The sequence below is a fragment of the Taeniopygia guttata genome, chromosome 1 (genome assembly GCF_048771995.1).
Source record: "Taeniopygia guttata chromosome 1, bTaeGut7.mat, whole genome shotgun sequence".
Lineage (NCBI taxonomy): Eukaryota > Metazoa > Chordata > Aves > Passeriformes > Estrildidae > Taeniopygia > Taeniopygia guttata.
Window position 1 is genome coordinate 9029191 of NC_133024.1, and position 15450 is coordinate 9044640.

At 41.7% G+C, this 15450-nt stretch overlaps 1 protein-coding gene across 5 annotated transcripts in view; it reads left to right on the top strand.

Annotated features, from left to right (window-relative positions):
- The window catches only part of SAMSN1 (SAM domain, SH3 domain and nuclear localization signals 1), a 143385-nt gene extending 141421 nt beyond the window's left edge, over positions 1-1964 (top strand). For all 5 annotated transcript variants that reach the window (XM_072923355.1, XM_072923360.1, XM_072923357.1 and 2 more), the window contains one exon: positions 719-1964. In XM_072923355.1, the coding sequence (XP_072779456.1) occupies positions 719-924 (206 nt within the window). In that variant the 3' untranslated portion in view covers positions 925-1964. The remainder of the gene's footprint in view (positions 1-718) is intronic.
- The last annotated feature ends 13486 nt before the right edge of the window (positions 1965-15450 follow it).

The window sequence follows — 15450 nt, forward strand, 5'->3', positions numbered from 1 at the left end:
ACAGCGGCAACTTATTTGCAAGATAATTTGCTTCTGCTTAGATTTGAAAGTGTTCAAAAACCATACAGCAGAAATTAGGCATCTCAGCTTCCTCTGAGGTTTCTGTGTTTTGGAAAATAACCTTCTGGATGTCAAGCTAAGCTTGATGGAAGTTTCCATGAGCCACCCACTGCTGCTGAAAAGCTCGGTGCTTTAGAAAAGCTGGTTACCGCGCCTTTGTGCCGAGCACTTCTGAAGGGCAGCGCATTCTCCTCCTGCAGAGCACATCAGGTGCTGGGGGTTGCACTCAAAAGTGTGTCATAAACAAGGACAGTGGGCCCTGGGGTTAATTCAGTATCCCAATCTATGATGCACGAGTTTGGGAGGGGGAAAGGCTCCATCTCTGCTGTGGGCATGGTGACCACGCACTCTGCGCAGCCTGAAGGATCTCAGCATAAAGGACCAAGCCAAAGCCCCCAGCATTCATCTCTGGGAAACATCCAGAAGGAAAAACACCGCCCTCATTGCCAACTCAGATGTTGTTACACTCGTGTAATCATACTTTTAATTCTCTTTTGCTCAGGTTTCTGTTTCTGCTGGACAAAATATACCGATGTAGTCATGTGTAGATAACCAGCTCTGTTTCCAAAGTTCTTCAGGATCAGTCATGTTGCTATCTCAGCTCTTTCCCAAGGTACTTGTATTGACAATTCTTTCTTTCTTTTTCTGTTCTTTCTAGCTGAAGAACAGCAGAAAAGTGAGGGTGGTCAGGAGACACAGAACTTAAGCTCTCACCAGAGTTTTGACAAATCACAGTTAAATGACTGTCCAAGAGATTCTGGCTGTTACATCTCATCGGAAAATTCAGATAATGGTAAAGAAGAAGCAGACCCAGAAGCCCTGTCTGACATGGTGCAGTCAATAACAATCAGTGAGTCACACTGATTCGGTCCTGCTGCTTTTCTGCAGATTTTCAGAAAAGACAATCCCATTTGTCAGTGTGATGGCACAGAAGCAGAACACAAAATAGTCTCAACACTGAAAATCTACTTTTTTTCTGATCCATGATGCTCTAAGCTGTTTCATATGTGGGCACTTGATAGATAAATGTTAGTTGATAATAAGAATTTCTCATGTTTTTCTTTTCAATGAATCCACAGGTATTTCCCTGAAAAAGTTTATACAGAAGTATTTATAAATATTTGTACAGTGAATGCATTTTCTATAATAGTAGAGAATTTTTTTTAGGTACTGGTTCATAATCTGGAGATGTTAATTTCTGGGACTGTCCAAAATGTAAATATTGTACATATTTATTTTAAAAAATATATGGATTAATCACACTGTCTCTATTTTCAGCTGTGTTTTGCTGATTTGTGTACAGAATATATTTTCGTTGATATATCATCATAATAAAAAGGTGGATACAGTCACACCCTACTTTGAAAAGTACCAAGCCAATTCTCACTAATATTAAAGATGTTTCACACCACTGTTCTCCCAAACAAGCTCTAAAGTAGACTGTCATTCCTGCACTTTTTCCTGGAGGCATGAGAGAACTGGGGTGAATGTCAATTTGGTTTTCTGTGGTCCTTATCTTGTGGAAGAACAGAGCCATCCGAATGGCTTATGCAGTGGCAATTTTTTTATGATTCCTTTCACACCTGTTCTCATTTGTCCCAAGCATTATACAGAGAATTCAAACTCAGAGGAATAAGCCATCAGGATCAATGCTATGCTTTTATGACAACGTTTTGTGAAGATGTTGCTTTTTGTGTGTGGTGTGAAGTTTGTTACTAGAGTATGTGTTTGTATATAGAACTTGGGAAGCTAACACGGTTATTGTACAAGACTGTCTTTCATATAAGATTTTATTGTCTTTTCCCAGTATATTTCACAATGGAATACACATTTTAACTGCCTGTCTTCTTTTAGAGTACTTCCTTCAGTAATAAACAGAATCATGTGTTTAAGCCCTTTAAAAATATTTGATTTTTAATGTGGTCATTACATTTCAAACACTGCTCTCTTCTAAGGCTAACACAGTAAATAGTAATTCCACTGAGCAATTTAGCATGCATAAGAATCTGTGTATCAAGTCAATAGGGGGACTTTTTGCTCAGTCATTTGTCACAAAATTTCCATAATTTAAGGAATTTTGCATTTATGTTAAAGAGTTTCCACATATTGCTGACAGCTTGAAAGAAAATCACCCCAGAACAGATGAAACACAAAAAGTTCCGCCCCAAAAAGAGTATTTCTGAAGAAGCTATAAACAAATGGAAAGCTTTTTCTCCCTTTCTTTTTCTTTTCCCCAATGCAAGTGCTTTCTGTATTTTCATGACTTCTCAAAAGACTACTGCTGTCAGACTCCTAACACACAAGCCTGCTTTGAAGACTGTAGTATAAAATCACAGTTTTAGAAAATTGCATGAACAAGATTTCAAAGATTTGGAGTAAATAAACTCTGTTTAGAAAAAAACACCAAAAAGGGAGCTGCTATGACTTGTTTCTGGTTTTAACTTATTTTTCATACCAGCAACAAATGTCATAATTTAGCAGCAATGACCCCATACTGCCAGGTGTGGTGGGGATGCAGAACCCTTGTTGGGATGAAGAATGTGAGAGCATGCATCAAGCAGCTTTTTTGAATGCTTTTCCAGCAGTAGTGCATCATGACATGCAGTACTGACATTACTTAATATAACTTAACTTCTGAAAGAATGGATTTGAATTGGCTTCTATAATTTCTTCATTCTAGAGAAGGACTAAATTCAGCCTGAATTCCTCTCAGAGGGGCTTATCTTTCGGCTTTTATGGCAGATGAACTTAGTCTTCAGGTTCTGAAGATATCTGCAAAATTGCTGAACCTATAAAAGTATGTTGAGGCAAGCTTAAATATGATTGTGACTGTCAAGAAGCAGTTAAGTTAGCTGGGTCAACACTAACAGCCACCGAGACCAGAGCTGTGCCTAATATAAATATTCTGAGAAATGTTAATTTTTCACAGGTTTGCAAATGAAAATAGGCCTCCCTAACCAGTTGCAGCGAGACAGGCAAAGCTTTCAACAGAGCAAAATACCCAACAGCTGCTATACTTTACAGGAATTAAACTCTGCCTATTGGGCTGATGGCAAGAGGATACAGGTGTAAGGTTAAGTAGCTGGAAAGGAAGGGCATGGGTTGTAACTTCTCTGATCCCTAATCAGTTAGGCTTTGTCCAAAGGGCTTCTAATTTAGAAAAATATATCAACTGAAAGCTTGTTTGAGACTTTTGTAGCTTCCTGCAAAGGCAGAGCAGATTAGATCTCAAACTGAGACACTTCCGCTCTTTCACACTGTTCTGAGAAAAAGAATGAGGAAATTTTGTGCCACAAAGCAAAAATTTTGTTTCCTACAAGCAGCAGACCCAACTTGCTTTCTTCTCTTGGTGGTCTTATTAATCACATTGATCATGGATTAAACTGTTTGGAATAGCAGAAGCATTTCTCCAACTGGTTTAAGTACTAGGTAATCTGAATAAAAGGTTATTCTAGGAACTCTTGGAAAAAGGCTGGTGGAGATCTGAATGACTTTCAAGTAATCTTTAAAATGTCCCTGAGACAGAGAAGATAAGAGAAGAAAGCAGTAGAGGTTTTGTTCCTCTCTGTCACTTGCTTGAGTGTCATATCCCTTTTAATTTTTATTAACCTTCCTCTACATTTAAGGAGGACTAAAACATTTGCAAGTCTCTTATTTGGAGCCTGTTCCCTGCAGTTACAAAGAGATGCAAAACCAGTCAGTGACAGCAGAGGCAAAGCTATCGAGGGCAGCCCTGCTAGCCTTGAGGCAGTGGGGATTTCCTGGCTGCACAGGGCTGTGGTGCAGGTGCAGCAGGCTCCCCCAGAGCTGACTCCTGACACATGTGCTGCTGCTGCCCACAGCCAAAAGCCACAACTCAGAAAGACCTGGGTGACCCCCACAAAAATGCAGGTGGTGGCAGGTCTCCTCCTTCCCAAAGCAAAACCATCTCTGGTCAAAGTTAGCAGTGTTTAACAGTGCTGCCCCGTGCTCAGCCCAATGTGACTGCCATCCACAGCTGGCATCACATTAAAGGAGGGCTGCTCTACCACCAAAGAGAGGAGCTGAGTGCCAGACCGCACATGATCCGTGTGGATAGCCTGCATATCCTGGGAGGCAGCAGAATTTGGAACAACACCTCTGAAAGTCAGTGAATGAAAGCAGCAGCCTAGAGGCTACCAGCAAGGAAGGGTTTGCTTTCATTTTGCTGAGATGCCCAAAAGCACAAGAAGCACAAAGAACAATTTGGGCAGTTCTGTGGAAATTCTAGAGAAGATTCATCTCTGAGGGACTGAACTAAATACAGGCTGCCAGTTGGACTTCATAGCACTCACACAACCCTGCCAACTGGCCCAGCCAATTTTCCACCCACCTTACCACTCAGACTTCCATCCCATACCTCACCAGTTCTACCCCTGAGTGTCTGGTGTGTGAAGTGCAGAAGCCCACAGCTCATCAGCTGTGATATAAAGGGTGCCTTTGTACCACAGCACTTTCTCCCACGTAGTGGCAATTGAAATAATTTCTGGCATTGTCACAGAGCTGCATCACACTGGTAGACCAATTTGTAAAGAAGGCTGGTGCACAGATAACAAGACAATACTGAAAGAATAAATGGGTGCTGTGAGACAGACAGGCCAGTTTGTAGATGTCACAGCGTTCGCAGGATGAGTACAACCTGCCCCTTGCCTGGAAATCAATTTTTCCATCAAGTCAAGCCAAGTACAGTTCTTTCTGCCCACATAAACTTGCACAGATCTGTGGACAACACATAAGGGAAGTTGTGCCACAGACTGACCCAGTGCCTTGGGTCACAATGGAAGTTTGGTATCTGTCCTAAGACAGCTTTGATGGCAGTCGTGCAGCTGAGTCACAGTGCCACAGAAGCCTGAGCCTTTTGTCATGTCAGAGAGAAGCAGTCTCAACGTGACTAGTAACAGCATGGCAAACACTCTGCCTTTTACACAGCTCAAAGATGAGGTTTTGGGCTATATTAGCTTTTGAATAGGCTATTGGCATCATGCTCTGTCTGCTGGCTGTGTATGTTGCAGTACTGCTTTGTGCAATGACACTCTGTGCTGGTCCAGGAATAGGTGACATAGGATGGTACAAGTGTATCCCTTTGGTTTAAGAGTTCCTGCATGAGATGTTCACTTGTGTCCCTGATCCTTGGTTCCTGGCAGGCAACGAGCACATCTTTGCCTACAACTGAGATTGGGGAGGAGGCTATAATATGGCTGTATGGAGCATCCAGTTGATATGTACCCAGTATTACTTGATGAACCCACCAGCCTGCAGCTCCTCATATACCTGTGATTTCCTGAGGATTGGCCAGAGGACTGACACAGGCAGGAATCCTTGCTACAGCCACAGGCTGGAATCCTTGCTGCAGGTTGACAACCCTTAAATGAAGCCCAGCTCTGGGCTCCCAGCACAGGAAGGACAGGGACCTGTTGGAGCCAGTCCAGAGGAGGCACCAGGGTGATCAGAGGGATGGAAAAAGGCTGAGAGAATTTTCAGCCTGGAGAAGAGAAAGCTTCGGGGTGATCTAATTGTGGCCTTTCAGTACCTGAAGGGAGCCCACAGGAAAGATGGAGAGGGACTATTTACAAGGGCTTGGAGTGATGGGGAAGGGTGAATGGTTTCAAACTGACAGAAAGCAAGTTTAGATCAGAGCTTAGGAAAAAAATTCTTTGCAGTGAGGGTGGTGAGGCACTGGAACAGGTTGCTCAGAGAAATTGAGGATGTCCCATCCCTGGAAGTGTTCAAATCCAGGTTGGATGGGGCTCTGAGCAACCTGGTCCTCTGAAAGGTGTCCCTTCCCAGGGTAGAGGGCTGGAATAGATGATCTGTAAGGTTCCTTTCAACCCAAAGCATTCAATGGTTCTATAATTATGTGATTCTACAATTAACTGATCCTAGAGGAAGGGCTGGTCTGGTCACTGCAAAACAAAAAAAAGTAGCTTCAAATCTTCTATTTTCCCCTGGCCACTACAGACATGGGCAAAAGGGGCTGGAGAACAGTAATAAATTCAAGGAAACACAACTGTTAAATCTACAGAGTTGCATCATGTATTGCACACACAGCAGTCATTGCAATGAGCATGCATTATGTATTCAGGGAAATATGTATTCTCTAGAAGGAAGACTCAGATGGGAGGAGGTCCATGATAAGATTGGAGGGTCTGAGAGAGTAATTTTATTTTTTTGTGGTGAGGCAGAATTAGGTCTGACATGCTCAGAAATCTCTGCTAGGCATGAAAACTCTCTGCTGACAGCAAGAGCACAGAAAATCTGCCAGTGCCACGTCATACTCAAATGAGGGACAAGAGGGCTGGAGGGCAAGTGCTGTTCCTTAACAGTTCACATACCTTGGCTGCTTAATTCAAGCTTTGCCAGCACCCCAAAAGTGCATGTCTCCTGGGCAAAGCACACATGTCCTCAGCTCCTAAGGCCCTTTCCCCATGCCAATCCAGAACATTTCTCTGGAGGACCTCTCGTGCTAGGTGCCATACACAGGTTTTTAGGGTGGAACATCAAAGGTGTATCCATGTAGTGTAACTCAGCATGGAGAGAGGTCAGGACTGTGCGGGGCCATCAGGCAATTTTGGCAGACTGTGTCGAAGGTGGTTAACACCTTTTGGCTACCAGTCATGTCCATATAGCTGAGGGAGGGAGGGCATGGGAGAGCTTAAACCTGAATCATGCCCAAGCCTCAGCTTTCCTGCAGAAGGAACCAAACTGTGTGAATTGTAGATACCCTGAACACAAACATAAAATTGTTGTGGGTTCCTCAGTGACTTGGGGTGGAGTTTGCATGCAGTGTATACTCTGCCACCAGGACAGACAGCCTGTGCTGCTTCTATTCCCATCTCCTGAAGCATCATCCAGACACTACTGACCTGTTTGCCCTCATGCCCAGTACCCAGTGCAGCTCTCAGTGACTGCTCCTGCAGCTAGTTAGCTCAGCCAGAGCTGAAAATCAGGCCCAGCTTTTGCTACTTTTCTTTGAAAAAAAAAAAAGGTCTTTATGCCTGTGATGCACATTATATCACAAATCTCTACAAAATGTTTACCATCATATTTGAGAGCAGTCCCTTGCTTCCTATAAAAAAAAAAAAATATCCTCCAGGGAAGGCACTTCTCAAAATACTGTTGGCAATAACCTTAGACTTTAGAGAGTGCAAATGTAAAAGAAGTGGAAATAGAAAGCCACTCATGTGGGGAAAAAACACTTTAGAGAAAAATGAATACAGCAAACCCGAGGAACTTGCACTCTTTTAAAATCTCTCTGTATATTATTACCTAACTACTTTGCCTCCTTAGTTTGCTCTCATCTCCAACATAAGAGGTGAATGACTATCATGATTTACCTGAGCATATTAAAATAAAATGCAACTTACTCAAGAACAGTTATTTCTCTTTAAATGTCTCTTTGGTAAAAATATACAGCAAATACTTCCTTATTGATGTCTTGAACTACAAGGATATTTAAAGAAGATGCTGAAATATCAGAAGGAGCTAAAAGATCATAACAGCCAACTAATAGCTGTGCACCACTCAGCTGTATGTATGTGCCTGCAGGACATCCTCCTGTCTTAGTTCTGCTGTACTTTTCAGCCAAAATGTAATAGCAGTCTTTTTTTTTCATTATTTTAACTTGTTTAAGAAAAGCATGCTTTGTGACCTATAAAAGGCTTTGGAGGGGCTGCTTTTTCATTTTGCTTGCAGAGTGGAGGGAAAGCCATCATCAGTGGAAGGGGCTGTGTGACCAGTGACTTTGTCAGCTACAGTTTCATTTTGTTAAGAGAAAAAAAAAAAAAAGGAAAATTGACTGGTTTGGACTGAATTTGTAGATATATTTAACACTTAGTTAAGGTATGAGAAATTTTGTATGTTGTAAAAAACATGAAGACTGTAGCTAAGTGGGTCAGCCCTACAGCTGTTTAGTGAGGTCCATGAATGGAAAACAATGGCTGAGTGTCCAGCAGAACAGGAGCTGTGCATGAGCATAAGCAGACCAGTCACCTATAATTCTTGCATAAATTCAGTCTCTTCAACACTGTAATTTTGGTTTTTTCATCTGGCAAAAGATTTAAATCTTGCCCAACTAGCAGAAAAATTAGGCATTATTTGACAAAAAAATAAACAAATTTGTGTGAGACACGATTCAACAATATAAGATCCTAGATAAGAGGTTCAGGTACATACTGTACAGTACTTCATACTTTCAAAATTGAATACAGGGGATCATTTAATTAAAACCTATTCAACTGAAAATCCTATTTATCTGAAACAAATGTTTGTCCTATCTATAATATCAACAAACTATTCACATGAGCAACTAGCAATAAACAACAGAAAGATGCACAATGAATGTCAATTAACACAATTTGCTATCAAATAAACTTGCAGTTTATGTATACAGCTTTAGCACTGTCCTGTGTATCCATTATAAAGGTCAATTAACCTCAATTGCAGCTAGTCAGCTTGTTCTAAAACAAAATCAACATAAGATACCTTTTTTTTTTTTTTTTTTTTTTTTAATCAGCATCTCAGCAAATCGGTTCCCTGGCACTGAAGAACTTCTAAATTGCTAAAAGTCTTTGCAAAAAGTTTTATGTTAGCAAATGTCAAAAAAAAAAAAAAGTGAGTGAGATTGGCTGAAATTGTCAAGGTATCACAGTGTGGCTGCATAAGGCTTTTAAAAATATTCATTATTCAGCACATAATCATGGATTCAAGACAACAAAGAGCTTTGGTATGTGTGTGCCTCAAAGGATGAAAATCTTCCTAAGTAAAGCTTTCGATGCATACACTAATCCAAGACTACACTAACAAATCTCTTGAAATGGAAATCCTTGCTGAAAATGGCCTGTGTGCTTTAAAGACCATCAAAAGGGGTTCTTCCCCTCCCCTCCCTTCCCTTTGGCTGCAGAATGTCAGCATTTATGGCAAAAGTCAATAAGGTGCTCACTTGTTCTGCTTAATCAGGAAGAAGAGGTACCACGTGAGCACTGGGAGATCTCATTTGGAATTGCACAAGCATCACTAACTCAAAGGACCATCAATGTTGTAGAAGGCAAAGGCAAGTGGTTAGAAGTCTGACATATTGGTCTGTAAAAGAGGCATTAAATATTTGAAATCACACTTGAAATTACAGATGAATCCCTGGACTTAGAGAAATGCTGGTTTTCTCAAAGTTAATAATTACACTGCTAATTAAAAAAAAAACCAAAAAAAAAAACCAAACAAACAAAAAAAACCCCAGACAAAACAAAGCAAACAAACCTGAAAAACAGCACACAGAAAAATAAACCTCAAACCAACCCCAAAAAAACTGATATGGATTATTGATCACTTTGCAGGCCATTCTTCAGTGGCTGTTCCAGCCGCCAGCCATTGAGTTAGGCTTCTATCCAACCTGTCAGTGTTTGAGAGGCTGTTTAACTCAATTCTTAAAAAATAATGGGCAAGGTGGTGGCTGGATGATGAATCACAATTCTAGCCCCGCCAGATGCTTCTACAGTCTTTTTAAAGCTGATGATACTTACAAAATGACTACAGTGGTGTCTTCTCTCTTTAGAAGAAATCATAGGAGACTGTAGAAAGACCTAAGGCAAAAAAAGATTGCTTTCTCAGTGCATACAAACACACCTTCCTTCTCAGAAGGTTAACAGGGGCTCTGTGCTTTCTGTGTCCTTTATGAACTTTGCCTTTGCTGTAGGCAGACAGTGTTCAGTGCTATAGAGGAATTTTTCCAGTGCTACTACTACTGAGGCTCACAGAATATTAAAAAAAAAAAACAAACCAAACCTGTAACTTTAGAACGTAATTATACCAGACATAAACCTGTGGGAAAAAGCTTTGTTTTCTGGGTAAAATTCACCTGTGTCCCTAAGGCCTAATACTTGCCTACAATTGTAGTCTGAAAACTACAGTCTCTTAACTACTTTAGAGTGTCCTGACTCACTGCTTCATTCTACATCAGTGCTTAATTCTTCCTAGAGGTGATTTTTACTTACCCCTTTCATTGCTACAGCAAACATCAAACTGCATTACACTGGTTAGCTCATCAGGATTACAGCAGTAAAAAGAACAACTAGCATTCATTAAAAAGTTAGAGTCACTTCCCTGGCTGATGGGTGCATGCTTTCAAAGCTCAGCTGCAAACATGAACACAGTTCATGACTAAAGAAGCAGCAAGAAGTTTTCTTTGCATTTTTTCACATTGCTAAAAGAAGCCCTCCTAAAAACAAGTCATTTTCTGAATCATAGCATTATGGTTTCAGCATGAGATAGAGTGAAAACAGATGCTTGGCTTGTCTAGATAAAGATGAATGGGTGATCTGTACAGACCTGGCAGAAATCTTCAGATAATCCTTAAGTTTCATGTACAAAGAGAAAATGTTCTATTATTGATATGTGGAGATGTTGCAGTTCCTTCAGCTCAAAAAAAAAAAAATCATATTTACTATGATTTCTCTCTAGTTGATAAACTTTTAAATCAAACTGTTCTGCACCCTCGTAGGAACTTGCTGGAGGAAAGTATGCCTCATAAATCATGGGGCTTGGTCTAGTAATGCTATAAGAAAAAGACCATCTGAGTCAGCCAGCTTGGTGTAAGGTAATACCTCCTAAAAGGCATCCTAAACATCATCAGGGTCTTGTGAAACAACATTTTGATTAGCTAAGTGAAAATGAATCACAAGTGTTGGCATACAGCTATGCTATCATTTTATTCAAAGAATCATCAATTGGTGGCAGAGTGATGAAACATTAAACAGACAGATCAATTCAAGACATTATATTCTTACAAGTCTCCTAGATCCTCTACTCAATATCTGATAGTTTCCATAAGACTTATCAGACAGGGATGATAATTACAAAGATATGGTAATTGAGGGCATTATATCAAACATGTGAGCTGGATCTGCTGTCACAGCAAGAACTTCTTCACTGAGAACTGGCAGAGAAGGATTTTCTTCCTGTGTGATGGCACAGCGGGATCCTCATCCAGCCACTGGCACAGTAACAGGTTCCACTTTAAATCTATCCTGTCTACACCCTGTTGAAGTAATTCAGTTAATTGTGTGCATCAGTCTGGGGAGAAATCTTTCATACTGCTGGTTATGTCCTAGGTTGAGTAGGGGAGCAATCAAACCCTGAGGGGGCAGTGCTGCCTGCTAGACCTGGAGCCACTGCCTCAGAGCCAGGAGTCCACTTAAGCACCAAGGAACCGAGCAGCCCACAAGAACAACTAAGCTTTTAAATGCTATAAATTACTCAAGACGGGACGAGGTGTAAGCAAAAATTTCACTGTGGTGCTCAGCATGGGGGAAAAGCTAGTCAGAGTATGACTTGGCAATTTAGAGAATTTGATGCTAATGTTAGTTTATTAAATTCATTGGTTTTTAGCTTTAGGAAAAAAAAAAAAAAAGTAAAAGGAAAGAAAGACTGAGTAAAACTAAAAGAATTGCAATGAAGGCCAGACAAAACATTCACCCTGACAGCTGAGACAGAGTTCTTCTCCATACTGTGCCAATATTGACTTCCACATAAAGTCCTATTTTTTTATAGAAGAGGTTAACCTTTCACAATTTACTTACTCATGAAATATAAGGTGAACAGAGACACTAATGCAAATGATCCAGTATATTAAAAAATGCATTGAGCCAGGAAACATTCAAAGTTGTGTTATAAATTATCTTTTAAGGTCTGGAATAGTAGACATAGTGGCTGTGCCAAGCCCTATTAACTGGAATAGATGTATTTAGAAAGAATCTTCTTTTAGGGCCGCTTTCTAAAAGATATGGGGGGTTTCTGTCCCACTCATCCTTCAAAGATTATTTTTAAAAAGGGTTATAGATAGCCCATCATGATGTTAGGACCTGAGTAGCAAAGTATATATGAGCAACTAGGAGTATATATTTCAAAGGAGCGAGGTATAATAACAACAGTTTGATCCCTTCCTATCCTATCCCATAAAAGTTATCACTATCATTTATAAGAGTGGGGGAGAAAGAGGCTGCTTTGGCTTGGTCAGCTTTTGAGATGAGCTGCAAATGATAGGTTGTGCTATTCTCCTTCCCCTACTGCCCTTAGACTGTAGTCAGAGCAGTAACCAAAAACAAGCAGCTGCTCTGAATAACAAAATTTTTTAGCTTCTCTCTCCAGCCTGGGACACCAGAGAGATAAGTTCACACACCATTATTTTACTTTTACTACAGTTCCACTGACTCAGAGACTTTTTTAGCAATGCTGGGAGTTTGAAAGAGCAGGAGACTACGAGGACATTCCTCTAATTTTCCTGCTGCGTGGGAAGCTGAAAGGCCTGTAGGTGTTACCCAAATCTTGATCATATGAAATGGCAAATGTGGGGTAGCAATACTGTGCCAGGTCTCTGTGAAGACAATTTTATGCAGCTGTAGCAATTTTTCCCTCTTTATGAGGAAACTAGGGTTTTAGGAGAAGTTTTCGTTCAGATCAGTTCCAATTAAACCCCAGTTACAAACCCCTTGCACATATTTCTTGGTGGAGGCAAATCTTCACTAAGTGAAAATTGCTAAACCCCAGAATCAGAGAGCTTAGAGATGAGATGAATCCTTTTCCCTATGGATTTGTCCTTTAGCAGTCAGGTTTACTACATGCTAACATCTGCTGAGAGAAATTGAAAGGTTTTCATACCGACTGGGATGGCACAGTCTTCAAAATGAATTGTACTTTTCCTTTAAGTATGACTAATTTGCTAGCTGGTGAGAAGTAAAAAGGACAAAAATAGAAAGATGAAAAAAAAAATCTTTCCTTGGGTACAAGATTTTATCAGGAGATTTTGGCTACGTAGTCTGTGCTGAAAACCCTCTAACACTCTGGAGGGACCATTCTGGAGGTAAACTATGGAGGGACCACAGTTTACCTGCTGTGAATGAGACAGAACAGGGTCAGTGTTGAGGCAGCAAGAGAAAAGGATTTCCTCTGGCAGGTGTATTGACCTAGCTAACAAGAAATGCCAAGGAGATACTGGATGTGATATAAGATTCAAGGATACCTTGCTCCAGTGTCCCCAGCTTCAGTCAGTTTATGTGAATCCAGTGTTGCATACCTTAGCAAAGCCAAAAGAGACAGCAGACTGTGCATTCAGCTGGGGCTGGGTTTCACAGTTCTTTGCTCAATATGTGAAGCTTTTCTGAGGGCCATTCAAGTTCAGCAGTCAAGCATGGAGCAGCCCAGACACCCTGTCCTCACATGTTCAGGTACTCTTTGCAAGCTGCAGTATTGTAGTACTGCATGAAGTGCTACTCGGAGCCAAAACTGGTTCCTCCACCTGCCAGGAGATAAATTAGCAATAGTGATTTTTCACAACTACAGTTTCTCAGTAGTTTTAAAGTCAGTCAGTAAGTTACGTGGTTACAGTCTTAGCAAGAAATGTGCTTGTGCAGTATCTGCCCAAGGTGCTTGAACTATCTAGCATTTAATCATTCTTTTTAATTTAACAGAGAAAGATAACTCCTCTTGTGTCTAGTCTCTTCAGGAGGTGACTTACTTCCTGTGTAATTTCCCTTCATGCGGCACGAAAAACAGCTATGCTGTTCATCTCTTCCTGTCTCCTCATTTTTAGCTCGAAGGTACAGAGCTGGGTACTGTTGCACATTATGCCAGAGGTCTATTAAGCAGCATACTGGTGCACCGAGGTGGAAAAATGTAGCAGGCAGTGATGCTGGCTGCATTCAGCATGAGCCTCGTAAATCCTGGGCACATTCTCTGCATCGCCTAAGAGGTGCTGAGGTAAAAGAAAAAAGTTGTGCTACCTGCATACATGATTGATTGCCAGCACTGAAATGTTCCCTCACACTGCACTGCTGCTCTTTTGCCACCTTTATTCCAAGGCCCACGTCAGCAGGGGAGGCAAGGGGATGTGCCCAGGTTATACCATCCGTAATGCACTGGGACTAAGGCCTTGGACATGCTGTTAGATGCTACATGGGAGAAACTCCACGGCTTCCCCAGCCTGGTGTGGGCTGGCAGCCAGACACAGAGTTAGGAAATCATAACCAGTTCCTCACTCTGCTTCAACAAACGTGGACTCAGCAAAGCTGAAGCTCTGGCCCAGCGCCTTTGCTGAACACGGAGCCTGAGATGTGGGTGTATTTTCACCACTCACATTCTCTCTTGAAGTCTGACTGGAACATTTTGCAGAATTCATTCGCTGAGTTTTTAATTCTTTGCAGGCAAAACAATGTGTCAGCAGGTACCGTCTTGGTCTCTGAAAGAAGTAATCATCTTCAGCAGCACTTCCAGTCAGAGGGTCTCCAGGGTCGACTCCAAGCTCTGCAAAGTCAAAGGAGATGTTTGAAAGAGAGGGCTCTGGATTTAGCTCTAAAGCCTGTCAAACATTTTAAGTGTCACATGGCACTCATTGGAAGTTATCACTCTCCCTGTGTTTTGGGAGTAAATTGTAACATAAAGTGACACATGTTTTGCTACAGGCTCCTACAAAGTGGTGGTGGCCAATATTAAGAGTGATATCCCATGTCTGTCCATGTTGTCCCTGGATGATGTACCTCTGAGGGTATCAGTACCTCAGCTCTCACAGGTGTGAGCCAGCACAGAATTGGAAATAACCTCTTAACTTCCCATCTGCAAGGGAGCTTTGAATCAGTGCCTGCCTGTCACCAGCACAGCCATCCCTGTGAGGCCATGCTGCCCCTGCAGTTCCCATGCTGCTGGACAGCCTCCCCCTCTCAAGCCTTAAACACCAAGTGCCCAAACAAATATCAGAAATGACGCTCCAAAAAACTGTTCCTGCTATGAGCATGAAAATGAAATAAAACCTCTTGCTTTGATAATTTTTTTTTTTTAAGTTATCCTCCACTCACAGAATGAGACTGAAAAAATTAATGTGTTCTTCCTCCTCTGACCCTGCTATTTCTGGTGGCAGCCACCCCCACTCCCCAGACCTCTCCTTCCCACCTACACCAGGCTCCTGTGCAGGCCTCCAGAGCTACAGTGGGCTGGGAAAATGCAATGGCTCAGTCACAAGGCTTGGCCAAGAGGTTAACAGTGCACCCACACTAAAAATGATGGGGTGCATCTCAGCCAAAGGTGATCCCTGGGTCAGCACTGCTCACACACAGCTCTGTGCCATGGGTTTATCTGAGAGCCAGCATGGAACTGCAGGGAGACAGCAGAGACGCTGCCAGCCCCTCCATGCTGTGAGCAGATGAAGAGGGGAGCACATCCCCTTTGGAACAGGGAATAAATAAGACATCAGAATTTAATTTCTGTATTATTGTCCTAAAAACATTGTGTTAGAAAGCTCATGTTTTCTTCAGGGTTGCAGAGGATAACAAATGGGTGGGGAGGCCAGGGGACAGAGCCCTGGCAGCTGAGGAAAGAGCCATGCTGAGGAAT